The sequence below is a fragment of the Mustela lutreola genome, chromosome 9 (assembly GCF_030435805.1).
Source record: "Mustela lutreola isolate mMusLut2 chromosome 9, mMusLut2.pri, whole genome shotgun sequence".
NCBI classification, from domain to species: Eukaryota; Metazoa; Chordata; class Mammalia; order Carnivora; family Mustelidae; genus Mustela; species Mustela lutreola.
This window is the reverse complement of record NC_081298.1, coordinates 144,120,861-144,146,182: the sequence shown is the minus strand read 5'-3', so window position 1 is coordinate 144,146,182 and position 25,322 is coordinate 144,120,861. Positions and strand designations below refer to the sequence as shown.

The 25,322-nt window shown below is 42.5% G+C and overlaps 1 protein-coding gene across 1 annotated transcript in view; it reads left to right on the top strand.

Moving 5' to 3' along the window:
* The window catches only part of DCDC2C (doublecortin domain containing 2C), a 90,122-nt gene that overhangs the window by 2,422 nt on the left and 62,378 nt on the right, over nucleotides 1–25,322 (top strand). Inside the window, exon 2 of the mRNA XM_059132757.1 lies at nucleotides 15,949–16,000. Coding sequence (XP_058988740.1) covers nucleotides 15,949–16,000 — 52 coding nt within the window. The remainder of the gene's footprint in view (nucleotides 1–15,948; nucleotides 16,001–25,322) is intronic.

The following is a 25,322-nucleotide window of genomic DNA, read 5'->3' as shown; positions in this document are numbered from 1 at the left end:
GCTCACTCTTCACCAGGGGGCAGGAAGCTTCACCCCTGCAGTGGGAGCCTCTTTATAGGTGACTTAGCAGCTGGCTCTCCCCAGCACCAGGGATCTGGGAGGGAGCCTGGCTGACGCTCCTCCTGGTTTTCTGTCATGCTGTCTTGTCTCTCTATCTGCTAGTTATCTTTGGATGCGGGATATTACTCTCAAAACTTATTGGCAGAAATAATTTGAGGCCTAGGGTGATAATGTCTTTTGCCAAAGTTGATTTTTTGTGTGTTTTGGCCAGATACCTGTCATCCACTGTTCACGATCACCTTAGTGCAATTTCAGAATATGTGATAATTTGGGCCACCCAGATGGCTTGATGACTGGATGGATCCCACTGGGGTCTCAGTTCACAAGTATGGATAGTTCACAGGGAGCCCCGTTGCTGGTGCCCTGAGCCAAGTGCTTCTGCCTGCTGGCCACAGAGCCCATCAAAGACATGGTTCAACCTCTCAGCCATCTGTCTGTGGGCAGCAAGCCCTGGGCTGCAGTGGCCCCAGATAGTGGGCTCACATATTTGGATCTTCTTTATTTCCTGGACCTTGGCCTGGTAATTCCTCATTATTTTGTTAGATGTCTTATGTTTTGAGAAAATGTTGTCATTTTGTCTGATTTTATTAGTTTTCAGTGGACAGGTCGATCAGAGCTACTTAGTCCAGTGTCCCCAGGGATGGAAGTGTTCTGTCCCTCATTCTTCGTGTGTATGTCATGGACGGATGCTTCTGTCGGAATGACAGGTCCTTCAGTCCACAGAAGCTGCTCGTCCCTTCTCCTTTCTTTATTCGGGGAAGATTTCATTGTTTTATGTATGAGAGAGCGCGCGCGAGAAAACAAGTTGGGGGCGGGGGCAGAAGGAGAGAGAGGATCCCAAGCACACTTTCTGCTGAGTGCGGAGCCCAGCACGGGCCTCGATCTCATGACCCTGAGATCCTGATCCGAGCAGAGTCCGAGAGTTGCATACATAACTGACCGCACCTTCCGGGGGCCCTGGAAGGTGTTTTCTATTGTCTTTAAACTTCGAGGTTGTTGATGAGAAACCAGTTATCACAATTTACTTATTTGAAAGTAAGATTTTATCTATTCTGGCTATTTAGAATGTATTTTCTTTAACGTCAGTGTACTGTGGTGTAAGCGATTTGTCCAAGTAGCCAGTTGATTGGACTCTCTGGAGTCTGGTGTGGTAACTTTCAACAGCCCTTGTCTTTAGAGGATGCCTCTGTCTTACACTTTCTGTGTTTTCTGCCTTGGAGTTGATGTGGGTTGGCCTGTCTCACCGACACGGACCTCGGGGAGTCCTCCTCTTTGTCCGAATTTCTCTGTTTTCTTTGGGCTTTAGGTACTTGGTTCACATTGATCTTTTGGCTAATTTTTCTGCTGTATATAAGATGCTATCAAACCAATTCATTGAGTTTTAACTTTAAACTAATTTTTCATTTCTAAAAATTCCCCCTCATTCTTTTTCAAATCACGTGTATCGTTCTTTAGACTTTCTTGGTCCTGCATGTCCTTTCACACTTGCTTTTGCTGAAATATTGTCCTTGTGCATCTGAGATGCCTGTGTTGGAAAGCTGTTTCTATTTCCTGTTATTTTAGTTGTTTTTTTCTCAGTTGAGAGAATAATCTTGTTGGTTTACTTTTGACCGTAAGTGACTCCTTTTATGTGGATGTTAGTTGAGGAAATTCCTGCAGGGCTGAGATAAAGGTGAGACTCGTTGGAGAGGGCTGCTGAGCTGATCTTCTGCAGGCTGCTCACCCAAAGACACCCGGGGTCCAGGTAGTAACGTGGGACTTGGGAACCCACCCAGATAGTGTAATTTTGTGAGCAAGCTGGCTTGTGATCTGAATTCTCAATTGCATCTGCAAAGATGCAAATTAAACATCCTATTGTTTTTTTTTTTTTTAAAGATTTTATTTATTTATTTGACAGAGAGAAATTACAAGTACACTGAGAGGCAGGCAGAGAGAGAGAGAGAAGGAAGCAGGCTCCCTGCCGAGCAGAGAGCCCGATGTGGGACTCGATCCCAGGACCCTGAGATCATGACCTGAGCCGAAGGCAGCGGCTTAACCCACTGAGCCACCCAGGCGCCCCAAAACATCCTATTGTTTTTGAAGGAAAATCTTAATCCATTGACATCTGAGTTGCCAAGAGGCATTGAATTAATGCCCTGACATTTTGGGTTAAGTTTGTGACAGCGCTAATCCTGCTAAATCCTGTTTGTTACAGCGAGCCTCACTGACAAGAACACATTCCTTCATAGATGTCCGATTTTGTGATGATTGTTTTCAGGCTTGACCATATGCTATATCATGATTTATATATCACTGTAACCAGCTGCAAACAGAATTATTGTGTCCTCCCGAAATTCCCAAGTTGAAACCTAATCCCCAGTGTGGGTGTTAGGAGGTGGGGATTTTGGGAGGTGAACCGGTCATGAATAGGATTAGTGTACTTGTAAAAGGGACTGGACAGCTCAATGCTCTTGCTGCCATGTGAGGACACACGAGAAGGCAGCCGTCCATGGACCTGGACGAGGGCCCTCGCCAGAACCCAGGCACACAGGCTTCTCAGACTCCCAGCCTCCAGAACGGTGATACACAAATTGCTGTTGTTGAATCCACTCTGTCTGGGTGTCTTTACTACCATCACTCCAGTGGACTTTGACACTCTGTACCCTGAATTCTGATTTCCTACAGAATCCAGTGTTCAGGTAGCAGAATATGTTGCTACTAAAATTGACATTAAAATCCTCTTCAGTGTATGTATAATGAAGAGTATTTAATTCCCCCCCCCCCCCAAACATTTCCTTGTAAAATCAGTCTGTGTTTTATGTATGAGCTGATGAGGAAGGAAGCCTGGAAGCATGGGCCAACATGCCCAAACATGCTCGGTACATGCTTCTCTTTCCTCTGTCCTGTGGGTCGGGGAGTTTTCTAATAGACCCTGTTAGACCTTTGATTTGGTGGGGAGACTGTCATAGTTTATTTGAAATGTTTTGGACACATGGTCGAAATACCGACACTTGGAGGCATTTCTCTTCCCAGATCTCTTTAGGTTTGTTAGTGTTTTCCATGAGGGAGACAGCGTGATCCTGTTCACTGGTAGGGGTGGGGAGTGGGGAGGGTCAGGGCATTTCCAGGTGTCCTCGAGACTCTGGAATCATCTGTGTACCTTCAGTGATGTACATAGATCGGTGCTCTTTGCTTGTGAAGTTCATCATGGAGAGGCATTTAAATTTCATTTTCTTCACTACTTTTTAGATCAATGAAGTATGAAATCGGAATCCAGACTTAGGTGACTAAAGCTCTGACAAATCTTTTGGCTTGATTTCTGCTGGTATCAGTAAGCTAGCACTTGTTGGAATGTATGTTCTGTAATTACTGAGCCACTGGGCAGTTAAAGTTAATTTTCTCTAGCAAATAATCTTCTAATTGTACCACCAGCAAATGAACTTTGCAGTGAAACCTAATGATGTGTTAGCTGTCCTGGGGCTCTTCTCATAATAATGGCTGCAAAATGGTACATTGAAAAGACAAACACCATCAAGTCTGTATAGAATCCGATCATTATTCAAACCCTACATTTTCTGGGATGAATTAGAGATGAGGAACATAGGTTTTTCTTCTATAAAACAAAATATTATAGGCTAGTAATTACGCTTCAAAAAAAATGTCCAGTAAAGCCTAGAATTCATGATTTCTTTTGTGGAGAAAACTGTATTCACAAAAGAACGTAAATCAAGACATGGTGTGTGTGTGCCCATGACTGGGGGAAACTCCAGAGAATCTGAGTTATACCAGGAATTTTTCCTGGTTGCCTTATTATCAAAAATCAAATGTAATGTTTGCTTACAATATGGAAGAGCTTTAAATCACACTATCATAGTTCGCCTGCACCCAACCTTTACTTCTGTCTCCTTTTCACCCGTTTGTATCCTGAGGATAGTGGGTATCAGGAAAAGGAGGCAGCTGAACCAGATATCAGATACCGGGAGTGTGGTCTCAGGGACAGAAGGCCTGGGTTGCAGTGAATCCTGGCTCTTCCTATCTCAGTAGCATTTATCCAGTTACATGACCTTGCTGAAGATCTATGTCCTCATCAAAATGGGGTGAGTTCATAGCCGATGTGGTGCTGTGAAATTTCATGCATGCAGCACTTTAGAATGCCTGGATTAATTCAAATGGGTGGCTTCTTCCTTTCCTTTGTTCTCTGGAAGCAGCACCAAGTGACTTTGCACGTTAATGTCCAGTTTCTGCTCAAATGTCGGCTCCCCTCTTTCCACCCCCAAGGAAATCCACATCCTACAAAGCCCTTCTCCAAACACTGGCCTAAAGACTCCAGTTCACTGCATCTCTGAGGAATTAGTTTTTTTCTCTATGTTGTATTTGTCAGTTTTTTGGAGTGAAACATTGAAATGATAAACAGCATTTTGTGTTTTTTGGTTGGATCTTTTTATGCATTAGTTTTTCTCCCCCCCCCATGCTTGCTTGTTCACTTTTTAATTAATTAATTAATTAATTAATTAACATATAATGTATTATTTGCCCCAGGGATACAGGTCTCTGAATAACGAGTCTTACATTTCCCAGCATTCCCCATAGCACAGACCCTCTCCAATGTCCATTCCCAGCCACCCTATCTCTACTCCCCCCACCTCCAGCAAACCTCAGTTTGTTCTGTGAGATTAAGAGTCTCTTCCGGTTTGTCTCCCTCCTGATCCCATTTTTTCCTTCCCTACCCCACATGGACCCCACACAGCCTCTCAACTTCCTCATATCCAGGAGATCAAATGTAATTGTTTTCCTCTGATTGACTTGTTCCGCTCAGCCTAATAGCCTCTAGTTCCTCCACATTGTTGCAAATGGCAAGATTTCGTTTCTTTTGATGGCTGCGTGGTATTCCATTGTGTGTAAATATATACCACTCTTCTTTTTTTTTAGTTTTTTAAAAAAATTTTATATTTTAAATTTCTTTTCAGAGTTCCAATATTCATTGTTTATGAACCACTCCCAGTGCTTCATGCAATACGTGCCCTCCATAATACCCACCACCTGGTTCCCCCAACCTCCCACTCCCTCTCCTCCAAATCCCTTAGTTTGTTTCTCAGAGTCCACAGTCTCTCATGGTTCATCTCCCCTTTCAATTTCCCACAACTCACTTCTCCTCTCCACCTCCCCATGTCCTCTGTGTTATTCCTTATGCTCTGCAAATAAACAACACCGTATGGTAATTGACTCTCTCTGCTTGACTTCTTTCACTCAGCATCATCTCTTCTAGTCCCGTCCATGTTGCTACAAAAGTTGGGAATTCATCCTTTCTGATGGAGGCATCATACTCCATAGTGTATATGGACATCTTCCTTATCCATTTGTCCATCGAAGGGCATCTTGGTTCTTTCCACAGTTTTGCGACTGTGGCCATGGCTGCTATGAACATTGGGGTAGAGATGGCCCTTCTTTTCACGACATCTGTATCTTTGGGGTAAATGCCCAGGAGTACTATTGCAGGGTCAGAGGGTTCCCCTTTCTCCACATCCTCTCCAACACTTGTTGTTTACTGTCTTGTTAATTTTGGCCATTCTAACTGGTGTAAGGTGGTATCTCGATGTGGTTTTGATTTGATTCTCCTGATGGCTAATGATGGTGAACATTTTTTTATGTGTCTGTTAACCATTTTATACCACATCTTCTTATCCATTCATCTGTTGATGGACATCTAGGTTCTTTCCATAGTTTGGTTATTGTGGACATTGCTGCTCTAAACATTTGGGTGTACACACATGCCCCTTTGTATCACTACATTTGTATCTTTAGGGTAAATACCCAGTAGTGCAATTGCTGACTTATAGGATAGCTCTATCTTCAACTTTTTGTGGAACCTCCATACTGTTTTCCAGAGTGGCGGCACCAGCTTGCATTCCCACCAACAGTGTAGGAGGATTCCCCTTTTTCCACATCCTTGCCAACATCTGTTGTTTCCCGACTTGTTAATTTTAGCCAATCTGACTGGTGTGAGGTGGTATCTCATTGTGGTTTTGATTTGTATTTCCCCGATGCTGAGTGACACAGAACACTTTTTCATGAGTCTGTTGGCCATTTGGAAGTCTTCCTTGCAGAAATATCTTTTTGTGTCTTCTGCCTGTTTCTTGATTGAATTATTTGTTTGTTGGGTGTTAAGTCTGATAAGTTCTTTATAGATTTTGGATACTAGCCCTTTATCTGATATGTCATTTGCAAATATCTTTTCCCATTCTGTCAGTTGTCTTTTGGTTTTGTTGAGTGTTTCCTCTGCTGTGCCAAAGTTTTCTATCTTGATAAAGTCTAAATATTCATTATTGACCTTGTTTCCCTTGCCTTTGGCGATGTTTCTAGGAAGAAGTTGCTGTGGGTGAGGTCAAAGAGGTTGCTGCTTGTGTACTCTTCAAGGATTTTGATGGATTTCTGTCTCACATTGAACTCTTTCATCCATTTTGAGTCTATTTTTTAAATATTTTATTTACTTAACAGAGACAGATCACAAGCAGGCAGAGAGGCAGGCAGAGAGAGGGGAAGGGAAGCATGCTCCCTGCTGAGCAGAGAGCCCGATGAGGGCTCTATCCTAGCACCCTGAGATCATGACCTGAGCCGAAGGCAGAGGCTTTAAGCCACTGAGCCACCCAGGTGCCCCTTGAGTCTATTTTTTAAAAAATGTTTTTATTATACTGAGTGAAATAAGTCAAGCAGAAAGAGTCAATTATGATATGGTTTCACTTATTTGTGGAGCATAACAAATAGCATGGAGGACAAGGGGAGATGGAGAGGAGAAGGGAGTTGAGGGAAATTGGAAGGGGAGGTGAACCATGAGAGACTATGGATTCTGAAAAACAATCTGAGGGGTTTGAAGGGGCGAGGGGTGGGAGGTTGGGGGAACCAGGTGGTGGGTATTAGAGAGGGCACGGATTGCATGGAGCACTGGGTGTGGTGCAAAAACAAAGAATACTATTATGCTGAAAAGAAATAAAAAATTAAAAAAAGTTTTTATTAACTTTTAAATTTTTTTCAGTGTTCCAAAATTCATTGTTTATGCACCACATGCAGTACTCCATGCAATACGTGCCCTCCATAATACCCACCATCAGGCTCACCCAACCTCCCACCCCCACCACTCCAAAACCCTCAGATTGTTTTTCAGAGTCCATAGTCTGTCATGCTTCATCTCCCCTTCCAATTTCCCCCAACTCACCTTTCCTCTCCATCTCCCCATGTCCTCCATGTTATTCCTTATGCTCCACAAATAAGCGAAACCATATGATAATTGACTCTCTCTGCTTGACTTCTTTCACTCAGCATAATCTTCTCCAGTCCCATCCGTGTTTTTTTAAAATTTATTTTTTATTTATTTTCAGCATAACAGTATTCATTATTTTTTCACCACACCCAGTGCTCCATGCAATCCGTGTCTTCTATAATACCCACCACCTGGTACCCCAACCTCCCACCACCCTGCCGCTTCAAACCCCTCAGATTGTTTTTCAGAGTCCATAGTCTCTCATGGTTCACCTCCCCTTCCAATTTCCCCCAACTCCCTTCTCCTCTCTATCTACCCATGTCCCCCATCCATGTTGATACAAAATTTGGGTATTCATCCTTTCTGATGGATGCATAATACTTCATAGTATATATGGACCACATCTTCCTTATCCATTCATCCGTCGAAGGGCATCTTGGTTCTTTCCACAGTTTGGCGATTGTGGCCATTGCTGCTATGAACATTGGAGTAGAGATGGCCCTTCTTTTCACTACATCTGTATCTTTGCGGTAAATACCCAGTAGTGCAATTGCAGGGTCCTAGGGCAGCTCTATTTTTTAATTTCTTAAGGAATCTCTTCACTGTTTTCCAAAGTGGCTGCACCAGCTTGCATTCCCACCAACAGTGTAAGAGGGTTCCCCTTTCTCCACATCCTCTCTAACACATGTTGTTTACTGTCTTGTTAATTTTGGTCATTCTAACAGGTTTAAGGTGGTATCTCAATGTGGTTTTGATTTGAATATCACTGATGGCTAATGATGATGAACATTTTTTCATGTGTCTGTTAGCCATTTGGATGTCTTCATTGGAGAACTGTCTGTTCATGTCTTCTGCTCATTTTTTGATGTGATTATCTGTTTTGTGTGTGTTGAGTTTGAGGAGTTCTTTATAGATCCTGGATTTCAGCCTTTTGTATTGTCATTTGTGAATATCTTCTCCCATTCCATGGGTTGCCTCTTTGTTTGTTGACTGTTTCCTTTGCTGTGCAGAAGCTTTTGATCTTGATAAAGTCCCAAAAATTAATTTTCACTTTTGCTTCCTTTGCCTTTGGAGACATATCTTGATAAGTTGTTGTGGCCAATGTCAAAGAGGTTACTGCCTATGTTCTCCTTTAGGATTCTGATGGATTCTTGCCTCACTTTGAGGTTTTTTATCCATTTCGAGTTTATCTTTGTGTATGGTGTTAAAGAATGGTCGAGTTTCATTCTTCCACACATAGCTGTCAACAAATTAAGCCAACTCCACACAAAGAAGGGAAATAATAAAAATCAGAGCAGAGATCAATGAGATAGAAACTAGAGATACAGTAGAGTGCATCAATGAAACTAAAAGCTGATTTTTTGAAAGACTCAATAAGATTGATAAACCATTGGCCAAACTAATCCAAAAGAAAGGAGAGAAGACCCAAATTAATAAAATTATGAATGAAAAGGGAGAGATCACAACTAACACCAAAGAAGTAGAAACAATCATCAGAAATTATCAACAGTTATATGCCAATAAGGTAAGCAACCTAAATGAAATGGACGCATTCCTGGAAAACTATAAACTTCCAAAACTGAACCAGGAAGAAATTGACAACCTGAATAGACCAATATCTAGTAATGAGATTGAAGCAGTGATCAAAAACCTCCCAAAAAACAAGAGCCCAGGACCTGACAGATTCCCTGGAGAATTCTACCAAACTTTCAAAGAAGAAATATACCTATTCTCCTGAAGCTGCTTCAAAAATCTGAAGCAGAGGGAAAACTTCCAGACTCTATTTATGAAGCCAGCATTAACCCGATCCCCAAACCAGGCAAAGACCCTTCCAGAAAGGAGACTTTCAGACCAATATCCCTGATGAATATGGATGCTAAGATTCTCAACAAGATCCTAGCTAATAGGATCCAACAGTACATTAAAAAGATTATCCACCATGACTAGGTGGGATTTATCCCTGGGTTGCAAGGATGGTTCAATATTCACAAATGAATCAATGTGATAGAACAAATCAATAAGAGAAGAGAGAAGAACCACATGGTCTTCTCAATTGATGCAGAAATAGCACTTGACAAAATCCAGCATCCGTTCCGGATTAAAATGCTTCAAAGTACAGGGATAGAGGGAACATTCCTCAACTTCATAAAGTCTATTTATGAAAAACCCACAGCGAATATCATCCTCAATGTGAAAAAGCTGACAGTCTTCCCTTTGAGACCAGGGACATGACAAAGATGTCCACTCTCACCACTCTTGTTCAACATAGTATTAGAAGTCCTAGTAACAGGGGTGCCTGGGTGACTCAGTGGGTTGAGCCTCTGCCTTTGGCTCAGGTCATGATCTCAGGCTCCTGGGATCGAGCCCTGCATTGGGCTCTCTGCTCAGAAGGGAGCCTGCTTCCCCCCGCCCCACCTGCCTCTCTGCCTACTTGTGATCTATCTGTCAAATAAATAAATAAAATCTTAAAAGAAAGAAGTCCTAGCAACAGCAATCAGACAACAAAGAGAAATAAAAGGTAATCAAATTGGCAATGAAGAAGCCAAACTCTCTCTCTTTGCAGATGACATGATACTTTATTTGGAAAACCCAAAAGACTCCACCTCCAAACTACTAGAACTCATTCAGCAATTCAGTAATGTGGCAGGGTACAAAGTCAATGTACAGAAATCAGTGGCTTTCTTATACACTAACAATGAAAATACAGAAAGGGAGATTAGAGAATCGATTCCATTTACTATAGCACCAAGAACCATAAGATACCTGGGAATAAACCTAACCTAAGAGGTAAGGAACTACAGAACACTCATGAAAGAAATTGAAGAAGACACAAAAAGATGGAAGACCATTCCATGCTCTTGGATGGGAAGAATAAACATTAAAATGTCTATACTGCCTAGAGCAATCTATACTTTCAATGCCATTCCATTAAAAATTCCACCAGCATTTTTCAAAGAGCTGGAGAAAACAATCCTAAAATTTGTATGGAATCAGAAGAGACCCCGAATTGCTAAGGAAATGTTAATAAAAAAAAAAAAAACCACATCTTCTTGAACCATAAATGACTCTTAATCCCACAAAACAAACTGAGGGTTGCTGGGGGGAGGGGGTTTGGGAGAAGGGGGTGGGATTATGGACATTGGGGAGGGTATGTGCTTTGGTGAGTGCTGTGAAGTGTGTAAACCTGGTGATTCACAGACCTGTACCCCTGGGGATAAAAATATATGTTTATAAAAAATAAAAAATTAAAAAAAAAAAAACAACAAACCAAAAACCAAAAAACAAAACTTGGGGCATCACGTTGCCTGATTTCAAGCTTTACTACAAAGCTGTGATCACCAAGACAACATGGTACTGGCATAAAACAGACACATAGGCCAGTAGAACAGAGTAGAGAGCCCAGATATGGACCCTCAACTCTATGGTCAAATAATCTTTGACAAAGCAGGAAAAAATATACAGTAGGAAAAAAGAAAATCTCTTCAATAAATTGGTGCATTTTGAGTCTATTTTTATCTGTGGTGTAAGGAAATGGTCCAGTTTCATTCTTCTGGATGTGGCTGTCCAAATTTCCCCAAACCATTAATTCCCAAGACCATACTGTTTTGATAATTACAGCTTTGTCATAGAGCTTGAAGTCCGGAATTGTGATCCCACCAACTTTGGTTTTCTGTTTAAACATTCCTCCTGCTACTTGGGGTCTTTCTGGTTCCATACAGATTTTAGGATTATTTGTTCCATTTATTTCAAAAAAGTTGATGGTATTTTGATACAGATTGCATTAAATGTGTAGATTGCTTTAGGTAGCATAGACATTTTCACAATATTTGTTCTTCCAACACACGAGCATGGAATATTTTCCATTTCTTTTTGTCTTCCTCAATTTCTTTCATGAGTACTTTACAGTTTCTGAGTATAGATTCTTTGCCTTTTTGGTCAGGTTTATTCCTAGGTATCTTATGGTTTTTGGTGCAACTGTAAATGGGATGGACTGCTTAATTTCTCTTTCTTCTGTCTTGCTGTTGGTGTATAGAAATGCAACTGATTTCTGTGCATTGATTTTATCCTGACATTTTACTGAACTCTTGTATGAGTTCTAGCAGTTTTGGAATGAAGTCTTTTGGTTTTCCACTTAAACTATCGTATCATCTGCAAAGAGTAAGAATTCGAATTCTTCTTTGCCAATTCGGATGTCTTTTATTTCTTTTTGTTGTCTGATTGCTGAGGGTAGGAATTCTAGTACTATGTTGAATAGCAGTGGTGATAGGGAGAGTCCTGCTGTGTTCCTGACCTTAGGGGAAAAAGCTCTCAGTTTTTCCCCATTGAGAATGATATTTGTTGTGGATTTTTCATACATGGCTTTGATGATATTGAGGCATTTACTCTCTATCCCTATACTGTGAAGAATTTTTGATCAAGAAAGGATATTGCATTTTGTCAAATGCTTTTTCAATATCTGTTGAGAGTATCCTATGGTTCTGGTTCTTTGTTTTATTAATGTATTGTATCACATTGATTGATTTGCAGATATTGAACCAAACTTGCAACCGAGGAGTAAATCCCACTTGGTCATGGTAAATAACTCTTTTAATGTACTGTTGGATCCTACTGGCTAGAATTTTGGTGAGAATTTTTGCATGCATGCTCATCAGGGATATTGGTCTGTAATTCTTCTTTTTAATGGGGTCTTTGGTTTTGGGATCAAGGTAATGCTGGCCATATAAAATGAGTTTGGAAGTTTTCCTTCCACTTCTATTTTTTGGAACAGTTTCAGGAGAATAGGTATTAATTCTTCTTTAAATGTTTAGTAGAACTCCCCTGGGAAGTTGTCTGGCCCTGGGCTCTTGTTTGTTGGGAAACTTTTGATAACTCCCTTAATCTCCTTACTGGTTATGGGTCTGTTCAGGTTTTCTATTTCTTTCTGGTTAAGTTTTGGTAGTTTATACGTCTCTAGGAATGAATCCATTTCCTCCAGATTGTCAAATTGTATGATGTATAGTTGCTCATAATGTGTTCTTACAATGGCTTGTATTTCTTTGGGGTTGGTTGTGATCTCTCCCCTTTCATTCATGATTTTATTAATTTGGGTCCATTCTCTCTTCTTTTTGAGAAGTCTGGCCAGGGGTTTATCAATTTTATTAATTCTTTCAAAAAACCAGTTCCTAGTTTTGTTGATCTGTTGTACTGTCCTTTTGGTTTGTATTTCATTGATTTCTGCTCTTATCTTTATAATTTCTCATCTCCTGCTGGGTTTAGGCTTTCTTTGCTGTTCTTTCTCCAGCTCCTTTAGGTGTAGGTTTGGTTCTGTATTTGAGACCTTTCTTGTTTTTTGAGAAAGACTTGTATCACTATGTATTTTCCTTTCAGGGCCAGCTTTGCTGTGTCCCAAAGATTTCAAACAGTTGTGTTTTCATTTTCACTTGTTTCCATGATTAAAAAAAATTTATTTATTTGACAGAGATGACAAGTAGGCAGAGAGGCAGGCAGAGAGAGAGAGGAAGAGAAGCAGGCTGCCTACTGAGCAGACAGCCTGATGCAGGGCTCAATCCCAGGACCCTGGACCACGACCTGAGCTGAAGGCAGAGGCTTTAACCTACTGAGCCACCTAGGTGCCCCTGTTCCATGATTTTTAAAAATTCTTTTAAATTTCCTGGTTGACCCATTCATTCTTTAGTAGGATGCTGTTTAGCCTCCAGGTAATTTGAGTTCTTTCTAACTTTCCTCTTGTGATTGTGTTCTAGCTTCAGAGCATTGTGGTCTGAAAATATGCAGGGAATGATCCCAGTCTTTTGGTACCAGTTGGGACCTGATTTGTGACCCAGGATGTGATTCATTCCGGAGAATGTTCCATGTGCACTAGAGAAGAATGTGTATTCTGTTGTTTTGGGATGGAATGTTCTGAAGATATCTGTGATGTCCATCTGGTCCAGAGTGTCATTTAAGCCTTTATTTCCTTGTTGACCTTTTGCTTAGATGATCTCTCCATTTCAGTGAGGGGGGGCGGTGTTAAAGTACCCTACTATTATTGTATTATTATTAATGTGCTTCTTTGATTTTGTTATTAGTTGGCTTATATAATTGGCTGCTCCCATGTTAGGGGCATTGGTATTTAAAATTTTAGGTCTTCTTGTTGGACAGACCCTTTAAGTATGATATGGTGTCCTTCCTCATCTCTTCTCAGTCTTTGGCTTAAAATATAATTTGTCTGATGTATGGATTGCCATCCCAGCTTTCTTTTGATGTCCATAACATGGTAAATTGTTTTCTACCCCCTCACTTTAAATCTGGAGGTGTCTTTGGGTCTAAAATGAGTTTCTTGTAGACAGCATGTTGATGGGTTTTCTTTTTTTAATCCATTTTGATACCCTTTGTCTTTTGATTGGGGCTTTTAGCCCATTTACATTTAGGGTAACTATTGAAAGATATGAATTCGGTGCCATTGTATTGCCTGGAAGGTCACTATTACTGTATATTGTCTCATTTCCTTTCTGGTTTGTTCCTTTTAGGCTCTCTCTTTACTTAGAGGACCTCTTTCAATATTTCCTGTAGGGATGGTTTGGTGTTTGCAAATTCTTTCAGTTTTTGTTTGTCCTGGAAGCTTTTTATCTCTCCTTCTATTTTCAATGACAGCCTAGTTGGGTATAGCATTTTTGGTTACATTTTTAAAAAAAAATTTAGTTCTCTGCATATTATATATTATGCCTGTCCTTTCTGGCCTGCCAGCTCTCTGTGGATAGGTCTGCTGCCAGTCTAATATTTCTACCATTGTATGTTACAGAATTCTTGTCCCAAGATGCCTTCAGGATTTTCTCTTTGTCACTAGGACTTGTAAGTTTTACTACTAGATTACAGGATGTGGACCTATTATTGATTTTGAGTGAGGTTCTCTGTGCCTCCTGGATATTGATGTTTGTTCCCTTTGCCATATTAGGGAAATTCTCTATTATAATTTGTTTCCATATACCTTCTTCTCCCTCTCTCTTTCTTCTTCTTCTGGGATCCCAATTATTCTAATATTTTTTCATATATGATATTATTTATCTCTGATTATTCCCCTTGTGGTCCAGTAGTTGTTTGCTTCTCTTTTGCTCAACTGCTTTGTTCTCAGTCATTTGGCCTTCTATATCACTAATTCTCTCTTCTTCCTCATTTATCCTAGCAGTAAGAGCCTCCATTTTTTATTGTACCTCAGTAATAGCTTTTTTAAAATTTCAGTTTTGTTAGATTTTAGTTCTTTTATTTCTCCAGAAAGGGATTTTATTTTTCCAGAAAGGGTTTCTCTAATATCCTCCAAGGATATTAGATATCCTCCAAGCTCAAGCACCCACTCCTCAGTGCACCCTCAGAGAATAGGAGTTGATCCCTCCTATCTTCCTGGTCTCCGACCACACTCCGTGCTCACCTAGCCTGTGACTGAGTGTTTCTATCTCTGGTGCATGGCCCTGTTTAGACTGTCCAAACCCAGCAGGTTCCCGCAGGGTGGTCCTGCACTTCTCCTTCTGCAGGAGGAAGGTGAATCTCATGCTTTTTTCAAGCCTAGCTAGCACCTTGGTTATCATAATTCTGAACTGTAGTTCTGACATATTACTATTATCCGTATTGATTAGGTCCCTAGCCATTGGTACTGTCTCTTTTTCTTTTTTTTTTTTGAGGTGAGTTTTTCTGCCTTGTCATTTTATGCAGATAAGAATAGATGAATGAAAGAACAAAATACTAAAAGGGTGGCAAAGACCCCAGAAAAATATATGCTAACCAAATCACAAGAGACCAGGTACTGGGGGAAGAAGAAAGGGGTAAAAAAAGTAGGTTCATGCTTGCCACAGTCCCCACTGTTCCCTAAGACTGCCCTGGAAAGCATTGTCATTATTTTCCTGGCCTCTGTAAGCAGCTGGCTTGTGACTCTTGACTCAACTGAATACTTTGTAATTCTTTTTCCTTCCAGCTGCGAACTCTTTGTCAATCCTTCTCCAAATATTGCTAAAACTGTCAACAACAGCAACAATCTCAGATATATGATTTTTTAAATCAGGAAGAAATCTTAAAGGATATAAAATTAAAGTGTTTATTATCATGAGAAAGTACCTGTTCTATTTTTGAGGCATATGGAGGACTCTCTGAAAGTCCCCCACTGTCAAAATTTGTACTGGTGAGGCTCACATATGTGATATTCTGGTGACATTTCCCAGTGTTCATTTTTGGCAGAATGGGGATGGTGATGTAATTCTGTGTGATAGGAGGGGATGGTGCAGATGATGAGGAGCTAGATAGGGAGGGACTCTGCTTGGACTCTGGCCAGTTTTTGGGACTCTGGGTGAGCTCACTTCTGGGCTCTTTGGTGAGCTGGTAAATAAAGAGGTTGGAATAGATGATCGATACTGTCCTTTTGGATTAATAAGGTTATAGGAGGGAAAGAGTGCCATTCAGGCAGTTTCCCATGGGTGTTGCCAATGGCAGCCAGTGTGGCATTGTCTTGAGATGACTTTGCCATTGACCTTGCTGTTGAGTGTCCATGTCCCATGTGCTGCTCTTTACTTTAGTTGAAGTTGTTGTGGATTTGCTTATGGGAATGCCAAAAAGGAGTCCTCTCTGAAAAGACTCTGAACTTCCATCTCAATATTTACCTTCTAACTAGGTTTTTCTTTCTTCTTTTGCAGTTATATTCATATAGAGCCCAGAAAACCTGCAAAGATGAGAAGGTTGAAGGAAGTAAGTGTTCACTGCTAATTACTAAAGTTGAGATAAATTGGGTGACCTGGGAAAACTTTGAATGTCAGCACTGAATGATACCACTTTTACTAAATCAGCGGTTTGTAGGCAATGCCTATAAGAGTGTGTTTCTCTTGAAGCCCGAATCTACTGTGCAAGCTTGTCATACTTGTCAAAGCACTTAAGTAACTAACACGATGGAAGTCAGTAAAAATACTCTAAGACCATGCCTAGGAAGATCGTCATCTTTGAGACACACTGTGCAATTATTTGTTGAAATATTTCACTTGTCTTTTGTTTTTGAGGATTTGAACAGATGGGTGTCAAGAAAAGCTATTTTAAGTTATATAACATTGAAGCTAATTATAATGCTAAATTTAAAGATTTGCCCCAAGTTCTTAACATTTTTGTGCTTGACAGACATTTGAAAGGTCTAGAGGGTGGAGCCTTCCATCACTATGTTCACATTACCTGACTCTTAGCAAAAAAAAGAAAAAAAAAAAGAAAAAGAAAAAAAAGAAAAAAATCCATTTAATAAGTATAAAAGAAATCCTCCTTTTAAAATAAGCAACAGAAACTTCTAGGTTTTAAATAATATATCCTGTAGATATTTAGGTGGTAACATGATTTTTAATTTTTTTTTTTAAAACAGACTTGTCATTCTGTTGGGTATTTCAAAGGTGAGATGTTTGAGAGTATTTACTCCTTTAAGTGGTAGTTTTGGTATTCTTTCATTTTCTCTGTCATGAGCTGGCATGTAATTATTCTTAACACCTGGTCACCTGCTTCCCTCTTTCCAGAAGGGCAGAGAGTGGGGATGAGCAACAATTCTGAAAAGTTGCTCTCAAGTTTCAGTCCATGTGCATGCTTTATTTGGGTGACTTAAAAGATAGGGTATGATTATCACTAGTCATTATATTTTTAAGACAAGCAGGAAAGTTGCAGGTTATATTGTCAAACCCCCTCATTTTCTAGTCGAGGAGACTTTGACCAGAGAGGTTGAGTGACGTGCCAGATGTGAAGTCAGGATGCTAGAGTGGGGACTGGCATGCACTCACAGTCACGGGAGTATAGTCATCCCCGAAAGTTTTGTAATTTTTCTTTTTATTTTTTTCAGGTATTGAAAAAATTTTTTATTTACTTTTAAAATTTCTTTTCAATGTTCCAGATTCCTTGTTTATGTACCACACCCAGTGCTCCATGCAATACATGCCTTCCATAATATCCACCACCAGGCTCACCCAATTTCCCACCCCCTTCCCTCCAAAACCCTCAGTTAGTTCCTCAGAGTCCACAGTCTCTCATGGTTCACCTCCCCCTCCATTTTCCCCCAACTCCCTTCTCTCCATCTCCCCATGTCCTCCGTGTTATTCCTTATGTTTCACAAATAAGCGAAACCATATGAGAATTGACTCTCTCTGCTTGACTTATTTCACTCAGCAAATCTTTTCTAGTCCCATCCATTGTTGATACAGAAGTTGGGTATTCATCCTTTCTGATGGAGGCATCATACTCCATAGTGTATATGGACCACATCTTCCTTATCCATTCATCTGTTGAAGGGCATCTTGGCTGTTTCCACTGTTTGGCGACTGTGGCCATTGCTGCTATGAACATTGGGGTACAGATGGCCCTTCTTTTCACTACATCTGTATCTTTGGGATAATTACCCAGTAGTACAATTGCAGAGTCATAGGGAAGCTCTATTTTTAATTTCTTAAGGAATCTCTGCAATGTTTTTCAAAGTGGCTGCACCAACTTGCATTCCCACCAACAGTGTAAGAGGGTTTCCCTTTCTCTACATTCTCCCCAGCACATGTTGTTTACTGTTTTGTTAATTTTGGCCATTCTAACAGATGTAAGGTGGTATCTCAATGTAGTTTTGATTTGAATCTCCCTGAAGGCTAATGATGAAGAACATTTTTTCATATGTTTGTTAGCCATTTGTATGTCTTCATTGGAGAAGTGTCTGTTCATGTCTTCTGCCCATTTTTTGACATAAAACAGACATGTACACCAGTGGAACAGAGTAGAGAGCCCAAATATGGACCCTTAACTTTATGGTCAACTAATCTTTGACAAAGCAGGAAAAAATATACTGTGGAAAAAAGACAGTCTCTTCAATAAATGGTGCTGGGAAAATTGGACAGCTATGTGTAGAAAAATGAAACTTGACCATTCTCTCATACCATACATGAAGATAAACTCGAAATGGATAAAAGACCTCAACATGAGGTAGGAATCCATCAGAATCCTAAAGGAGGACATAGGCAGCAACTCTTCTACGTTGACCACAGCAACTTCTTTCAAGATATATCTCCAAAGGCAAAGGAAACAAAAGTGAAAGTGAACTTTTAGGACTTCACTAAGATCAAAATCTTCTGCACAGCAAAAGAAACAGTTAACAAAACAAAGAGGTAACCCACAGAATGGGAGAAGATATTCACAAATGACAATACAGACAAGGAGCTGATATCCAAGATCTATAAAGAACTTCTCAAACTCAACACACACAGAACAGACAATCATATACAAATAGGGCAGAAGATATGAACAGACATTTCTCCAATGAAGACATGCAAATGGTTTTGTAATTTTTCTTAGAGTTTATGTTTTTTCATCTACAAAATCTGATTGTAAAGAGAGTCCTTATTGAGAAGAATGTCAGAAAGCTGTGCAGAAAAGCTCAGTGAACGAAATGGGCATCACCCATAGTCTTACCTCCCGAGGTCGGTGCTTTTTGACTTTGTCATGTCTGTTTCCAAGGGCTGTTCTGTGCTCTAGCCCCAAGCATGTATACATGGAAACACACATGTGTACAACACATGCGTACAGATGTGCTTATGTGTTTGCAGAAATGGGGTCCATCAGTACACACTCTTTCCCAATCTCCTTTTTATTTACTGTATGTTGTGACTGCTTTCTCATACAGTGACTGATCTTCTGCTACATGTTTTTAATGGCTGCGAGATATTCTGTCACGTGAACCTGTCTTAATTATCTGACCCACCCTATCAGCAGATATTTAGGTAATTCTGCTTTTTCAATATTTTGACAGTGATGTAAAGGATCCCTTATATACATATTTGCTCAGAGTCGTGACTGTACATACAGAGGTGGAATTAGAGGCACAGTTGTAACTTCTTTAATATTTACATCAGGAGGTTTCTGAGAAGTTGTACTGCTTCTGTATACCCATAACTACCCTTGGCATTGAGCAGCATAGAGGGTGTGGCTGAGCGTGCTTGGTGCCCCCTGCCTTGGGCCCTCTCCTTTTGCGGAGGAAGTCCCTAAAAATGGATTGTTACTGTTGTTTGATGTGTAAGTGCCTGTCTGGGTGGGAGTATAGTGTGTTTGGGGACATGTATCTGTGCTATTGCCAACCCTGAATGAGCACAGCCAAGAGTCTTGACTGAAAGGGAAGATTTGATCCAGGAAATCTGTTCTCATGAGTGGACTGTAAGTGCAGCCTGAAATCAAGATCTGTGTCCTGCTGTCCCATACGAGGACAGAGCACCAGAGTCACAGAGCTGAGATTCGTGGGTCACGCTGGTGGGCAGCTCTCTTTCTTGCTGCCTGCACTGCTTACCTCACTACCTGTCTTACCCCTCTTTCATCATCTCTGATTACTTACTACTACTTTATGCACCATATCCTTCCTGCTTCATGGCTTTTGGGGCACATCCCCATAATTCTGGGTATAATAAAACAATGAGTAAAAAACCAGTCTTTTATGGACTATTTTAGCTGTTTATCTTATTCTAGGGATGGAAATATTTTGGTAAGGCATCCGATGGAAAAATGCATCTCCTGATTTAGAAGCAGTGCAGCAGGCAGGCCCTGTGGTGGTTCTCGGAATAACCTGCTCCAGCCCCCTCCTCTCAAAGTTGCCAAAACCACGTTGGACACCTGCTGAGGAATCCCCACAGCAGCTCCAATCACATTGGACACTGCCCTTCCCTTGCCCTCCAGCCCAGCCCTGGAAGAGCAGGGAGGAGGAGAAGGCTGAAGGCAGGCAAGATAAAACATCATGCCCTCTGCCCACTGGGCTGGGTCAGGCCTATAGGGGGGCAGAGGCTCTGCTCGTGATGTAGGATTCAGATCTAAATTAGAATTGGCAGGGCTTTTTCTGTGTCTGCTGGGATGATCTTGGGGATTTTTGCTTTTTGTTTGTTAATATTATGGATTACATTGATTTTTTTTTCTTCTTCTTTTTAAAAAATTTTTTTTTAAAATTTATTTATTTTCAGCATAACAGTATCATTATTTTTGCACCACACCCAGTGCTGCATGCAATCCGTGCCCTCTCTAATACCCACCACCTGGTACCCCGACCTCCCTCCCCCCGCCCCTTCAAACCCCTCGGATTGTTTTTCAGAGTCCATAGTCTCTCATGATTCACCTCCCCTTCCAATTTACCCCAACTCCCTTCTCTCTAACTCCCCTTGTCCTCCATACTTTTTGTTATGCTCCACAAATAAGTGAAACCATATGATAATTGACTCTCTCTGCTTGACTTATTTCACTCAGCATAATTTCTTCCAGTCCCGTCCATGTTGCTACAAAAGTTGGGTATTCGTCCTTTCTGATGGAGGCATCATACTCCATAGTGTATATGGACCACATCTTCCTGATCCATTCGTCCGTTGAAGGGCATCTTGGTTCTTTCCACAGTTTGGCGATGGTGGCCATTGCTGCTATGAACATTGGGGTACAGATGGCCCTTCTTTTCACTACATCTGTATCTTTGGGGTAAATACCCAGGAGTGCAATGGCAGGGTCATAGGATCTATAATGAACTCCTCAAACTCAACACACACAAAACAGACAATCATATCAAAAAATGGGCAGGAGATAAGGACAGACACTTCTCCAATGAAGACATACAAATGGCTATCAGACACATGAAAAAATGTTCATCATCACTAGCCTTCAGGGAGATTCAAATTAAAACCACATTGAGATACCACCTTACACCAGTTAGAATGGCCAAAATTAACAAGACAGGAAACAACATGTGTTGGAGAGGATGTGGAGAAAGGGGAACCCTCTTCCACTGTTGGTGGGAATGCAAGTTGTTGCAGCCACTTTGGAGAACAGTGTGGAGATTCCTCAAGAAATTAAAAATAGAGCTTCTCTATGACCCTGCAATTGCACTCCTGGGGATTACATTGATTTTAAATTATTGTCCTTTTTATAAATTTTTAGATTTTATTTGCTAAAATTTTGTCTGGAATTTTTGCATCTGTGTTCATGGAGGGATGCTGTTATGCAGGTTTTTATTCTTTTAATTTATTTCTCTAATTTTGGTATCATTTCTTCCTTAAGTGTCTGGTAGAAGTTGCCAGGGGAACCCCCTGGACCTGGAGTTGTCTTTGTGGGAAGGTCTTTAACTACACATCCAGCTACCTTCCCAGCTATAGGGCTCCTCAGGTTGTCTGTTTCTTCTTGAGTGAACTTTGCTAGTTTGTGTCTTTTAATTTGTCCATTTCATTTCAGTTGTTGAAACTATCACAAGAAATCATTTATTTTTAATTTCTAAAAAAAGGTTTATTTAGTCAAACAGAGAAATTCAATTACATGTGGTTCCACTTAATTATGGAACATAAGGAATAGCACAGAGGACATTAGGAGACGGAAGGGAAAATGAAGGGGCGGGAATCGGAAGGGGAGATGAACCATGAGGGACTGTGGACTCCGGGAAACAAAGAGGGTTACAGAGGGGAGGGGCCTGGGGGAATGGGTGAGCCTAGTGGTGGGTATTAAGGAGGGCATGTACTGCATGGAGCACTGGGTGTTATATGCAAACAATGAATCGTGAAACACTATATCAAAAACTAATGATGTACTACTGCATGGTGTTTAACAGACTAAAAAAAGATTTATTTACCTATTTTAGAGAAAGTAAGTTCATGGGAGCTGGGGGAGAGGCAGAGAGCGGAAGAAGGGAAACATACTCCCTGCTAAGCAGGGAGCCCGACGCAGGGCTCGATCCCAGGACTGTGAGATCATGACCTGAGTCGAAACCTAGAATCAGGTGCTTAACTAAATGAGCCACCCAGGCTCCCCAGGAAGTCGTTTATAAAGTTCTCTGACCCAGTAACGTCTGTGGAACCCAGCAGTGTGACCTCCCTCATGCCTGCTGTTCCTGGGCATCTGTGTCTTTTCTCGTTTTCCCGATGGGACTGTGTAGTTTTGTTACTTTCACCAATCTTCGCCAAGAAACGATTTTTGGTTTTATTGGTTTTCTTGATTTCTTTGCTCTGTTTTCGGCTTCCGTTCTGCTTTGAACTTTCTTCTGTGTTGTTGGGGAGGGAGCGCCGCTCCTGTGTGGGGTGACTCTTCTGCCCCTTCGCTTTCGTCCCTTTCTCCTTAGGACACCCTTTTCCCTGCGCTCCCCCGTGGCCCTTCCCTCCCAGGGCGCAGGCCTTCAGGGATGATTTCTGCTGTTTCGTCAGAGGAGGGAGCTAACTTCGGTTCTCTGTCATGTGATACATTTGCATTTTTGTCAGAGACACTGTGGACGCACCATCTTGGCCCAACGATGGAGATTTCCATTGCAGCCCGGGGGGGATGGGGGCGGCCGGCTTGGGCACGTGCTGGAATCCAGCAGGCAGCCTTGGCCCTCCTGCTTCGCCCTCTCTGCCAGCTTCGCAGGGTGGACCTGCTTCTCCTAGCCTCCTCGTTGAAGCTGATGTGGGAAACTCTTCCCCTCCATCGGTCGCCAACTGTCAGTATCTTCATTATTTCTTTTAACTGCACAGAGTGAATCGCCTCTGACCCCAGGCATCCTGGGGAAGTGTAAGTGTGCTGGCCTGTGCTCACCCGTTTTGGTCCTTCTTTTCTCTGCTTCTATCTGTATCTCCCTGTCCTCCACCCCCACAGTCTCACTCTTCTTTCTTTCTTCCTTTTGGGTGCTTTATCTGTGTGCCCTCGTTCAAGCTCTGCAGGGGTCACAGGCTGCGGACGCCAGGCCGGGACGAGTGGTTAGTCTCATGTGTTGCAGTTTCATTTTTACAAAAGGAGTCATTGGTTTGCTACATTTCTGCAGGCAATGGCACTGGGTGGGAGGGTGTGAAGGGGGTAACTCTCCACCCGCTGCCTTTCCGTCCTACATCACTGCTCCAGAAGGGCTGAGCTCTGCAGATTCCTGGGCATTTGGGGGAAAGAGTTAAGCTGTGTGCGTTTCTGTTTGTTTGTTTTGTTTTGTTCTGGTTTTGGACTCACAGGATCACAGAATGAAAGCCGAAGTGATTTTGGAGGTGGTCTAGCGTGACCTTTCCCTTACTGAGCAGAATGGGAAGCGGGGAGCCCACCGCACTTTCCGTAGGGTTTCTGTGATCAGTGGCGATTGTGTGTCTCTTTACAAAAGCATCTCTTCAGGCTCTAGGCTCGGCCCCCACCGTCAGGTGGTGCAGGGCCTCTCTGTTGATTTAGCGTGCACGGCCCCAGGCCCATGTTCCAGACCCTGATGAACGCCGTTCGCTCATGATGAGATTCCCGCCTTGATGTGGCTACGTGACTCAGTCTTTTCTTGGTGCTAGACTCCTTGGTGCTACCCTTTTTGGTTTGATGTTTTGCATGGAAAAGGCTGTGAAGATGTTCACTGAGGGTAGTTGGAGGAGCTCGCTGAGGTGCAGAGAGCAGGGGCGCAGGAGGCCATGAGGCCGCCGCCGGCAGCAGCAGCAGCGGTAGCTGCTCTCAGTCGAGCTCGGACCCTCCCTTTGCTGGGCCCCGCAGTGCATCATCTCGTCTTGTGCTGGGCACGCTGAGAGCAGACCTTCGGAGACAGGCGCCACTTTCATCTGCGTTTTCGTCCACATCTGCCGCCTTCACCCACGTTTCATGCACGGGGACACAGGTGCACAAGCTGTTCCAGGTCCTGTAAGTGGAAGGGGACCAGGCCAGAGCCAGAATCGCAGAGGCCCTCCTCAGGCTCCACGCACCACGCGGCATAGGTTCAAACCCCCAGTGTGCCACATCTACAACTACGTGTTTTCTGACGGCATATCCAGGCCAGGACGCTTGGCAGCAGGGGTTCTTGGTGAAGACACTAGCAGCTCTGATTGTTCACCACGTGGGTAGTTCGCCTGGTTGTTTGGAGGGTTAGGTTTGAGCGCAGCGCCTGCCTCCACGGGGCATCCAGTCAACCACTGCTGCTGCCCGGGACATACACCTGCCGTGACCTTGAGTGTTCTTCTGCACTCAGTGTAGATTTGGTTTAATTCGCTCAGACTGTTGGTTTTGGAGCCCTGCAGGCTCTCAGCGCAGATGAGCGGACACATGATCCCTTGCTGTCCTCACCATCAGACAGTCACAGAAACCACCTGTGCTTTCTTAGGGGCTCATGTGCAGTACTGGGAGAAGAAACCCAGAATCATGTATTTAATTGCTGGGGTTATTGAATTAGGCAGGTGATATCCAGGTTAATGAATCATTAACACATAAAAAAGCAATTAGCTCATTGTTTCCATAATTTTATGCAATGAAGCAGAAAGCTGTTTCTTAGGGTAGTTGTACTTTAATAGAATTTTGCAGACGATAATTCCTGTTGCTTTGTTTTTAAAGTAGGTCAGCCAATTCATGGTAGTTTTTGGTATTCTTGGCTGTGATTTTTTGCCATCAGTGTGCAGGTGTGTAGAACCTTATCTATAGGGCGACGGGCTGTCGGCTGCATTTCCACCACATTCACTGACCTCACTTCTCCTGGGATTCTTCCTGGAGTGTCGGCTGTTTCTCACTTGCCATGACAACATTTATTCCTTCATACTCACAACCTTCTTCTCAAACTCCTGCTCTGGGCCACTCATTCTTCAGGCTCTGGGGATCCTTAGTCCAACGTGACCATCACGATCTCTGCTTCTCTGGACGCTTACATTCCCGGGAGGAGGAGTCAACCATAAGTGAACAAGTAAACACAGACCTACTAGACGGTAGTAAATGCTAGATGGAGATAAATCAAAGGCGTGATCGATCAGGGAGCACCTCTTGAGGGGCTGCTCCTAAGCCGAGTCCTAAATGCAGGAAAGAGGAAGGTGTGTGAAGACACGAAGGCGCATTCCGGGCTCAAGGTCTCGTGCAGGGACAAGCCGGAGGTCCGCGGGCTGCGGGAGCGCGTGCAGGGCTGTGGTGTGGGGAGGAAGGGAAGGGTGCGGAATTTAGTGCACGTGCGGCTCCCTGCACCACGGGGGCTCTGAGTCGGGGGACCATTCTGACTGATGTTCCCCAGGGCGGTCCCGTGGGGAAGGGACCGTGGGGCCGGGAGGACCAGCGGCCGCGAGATGGGGCCGCCTGAGCAGCACGATGGACGCGCGTGGGTCCG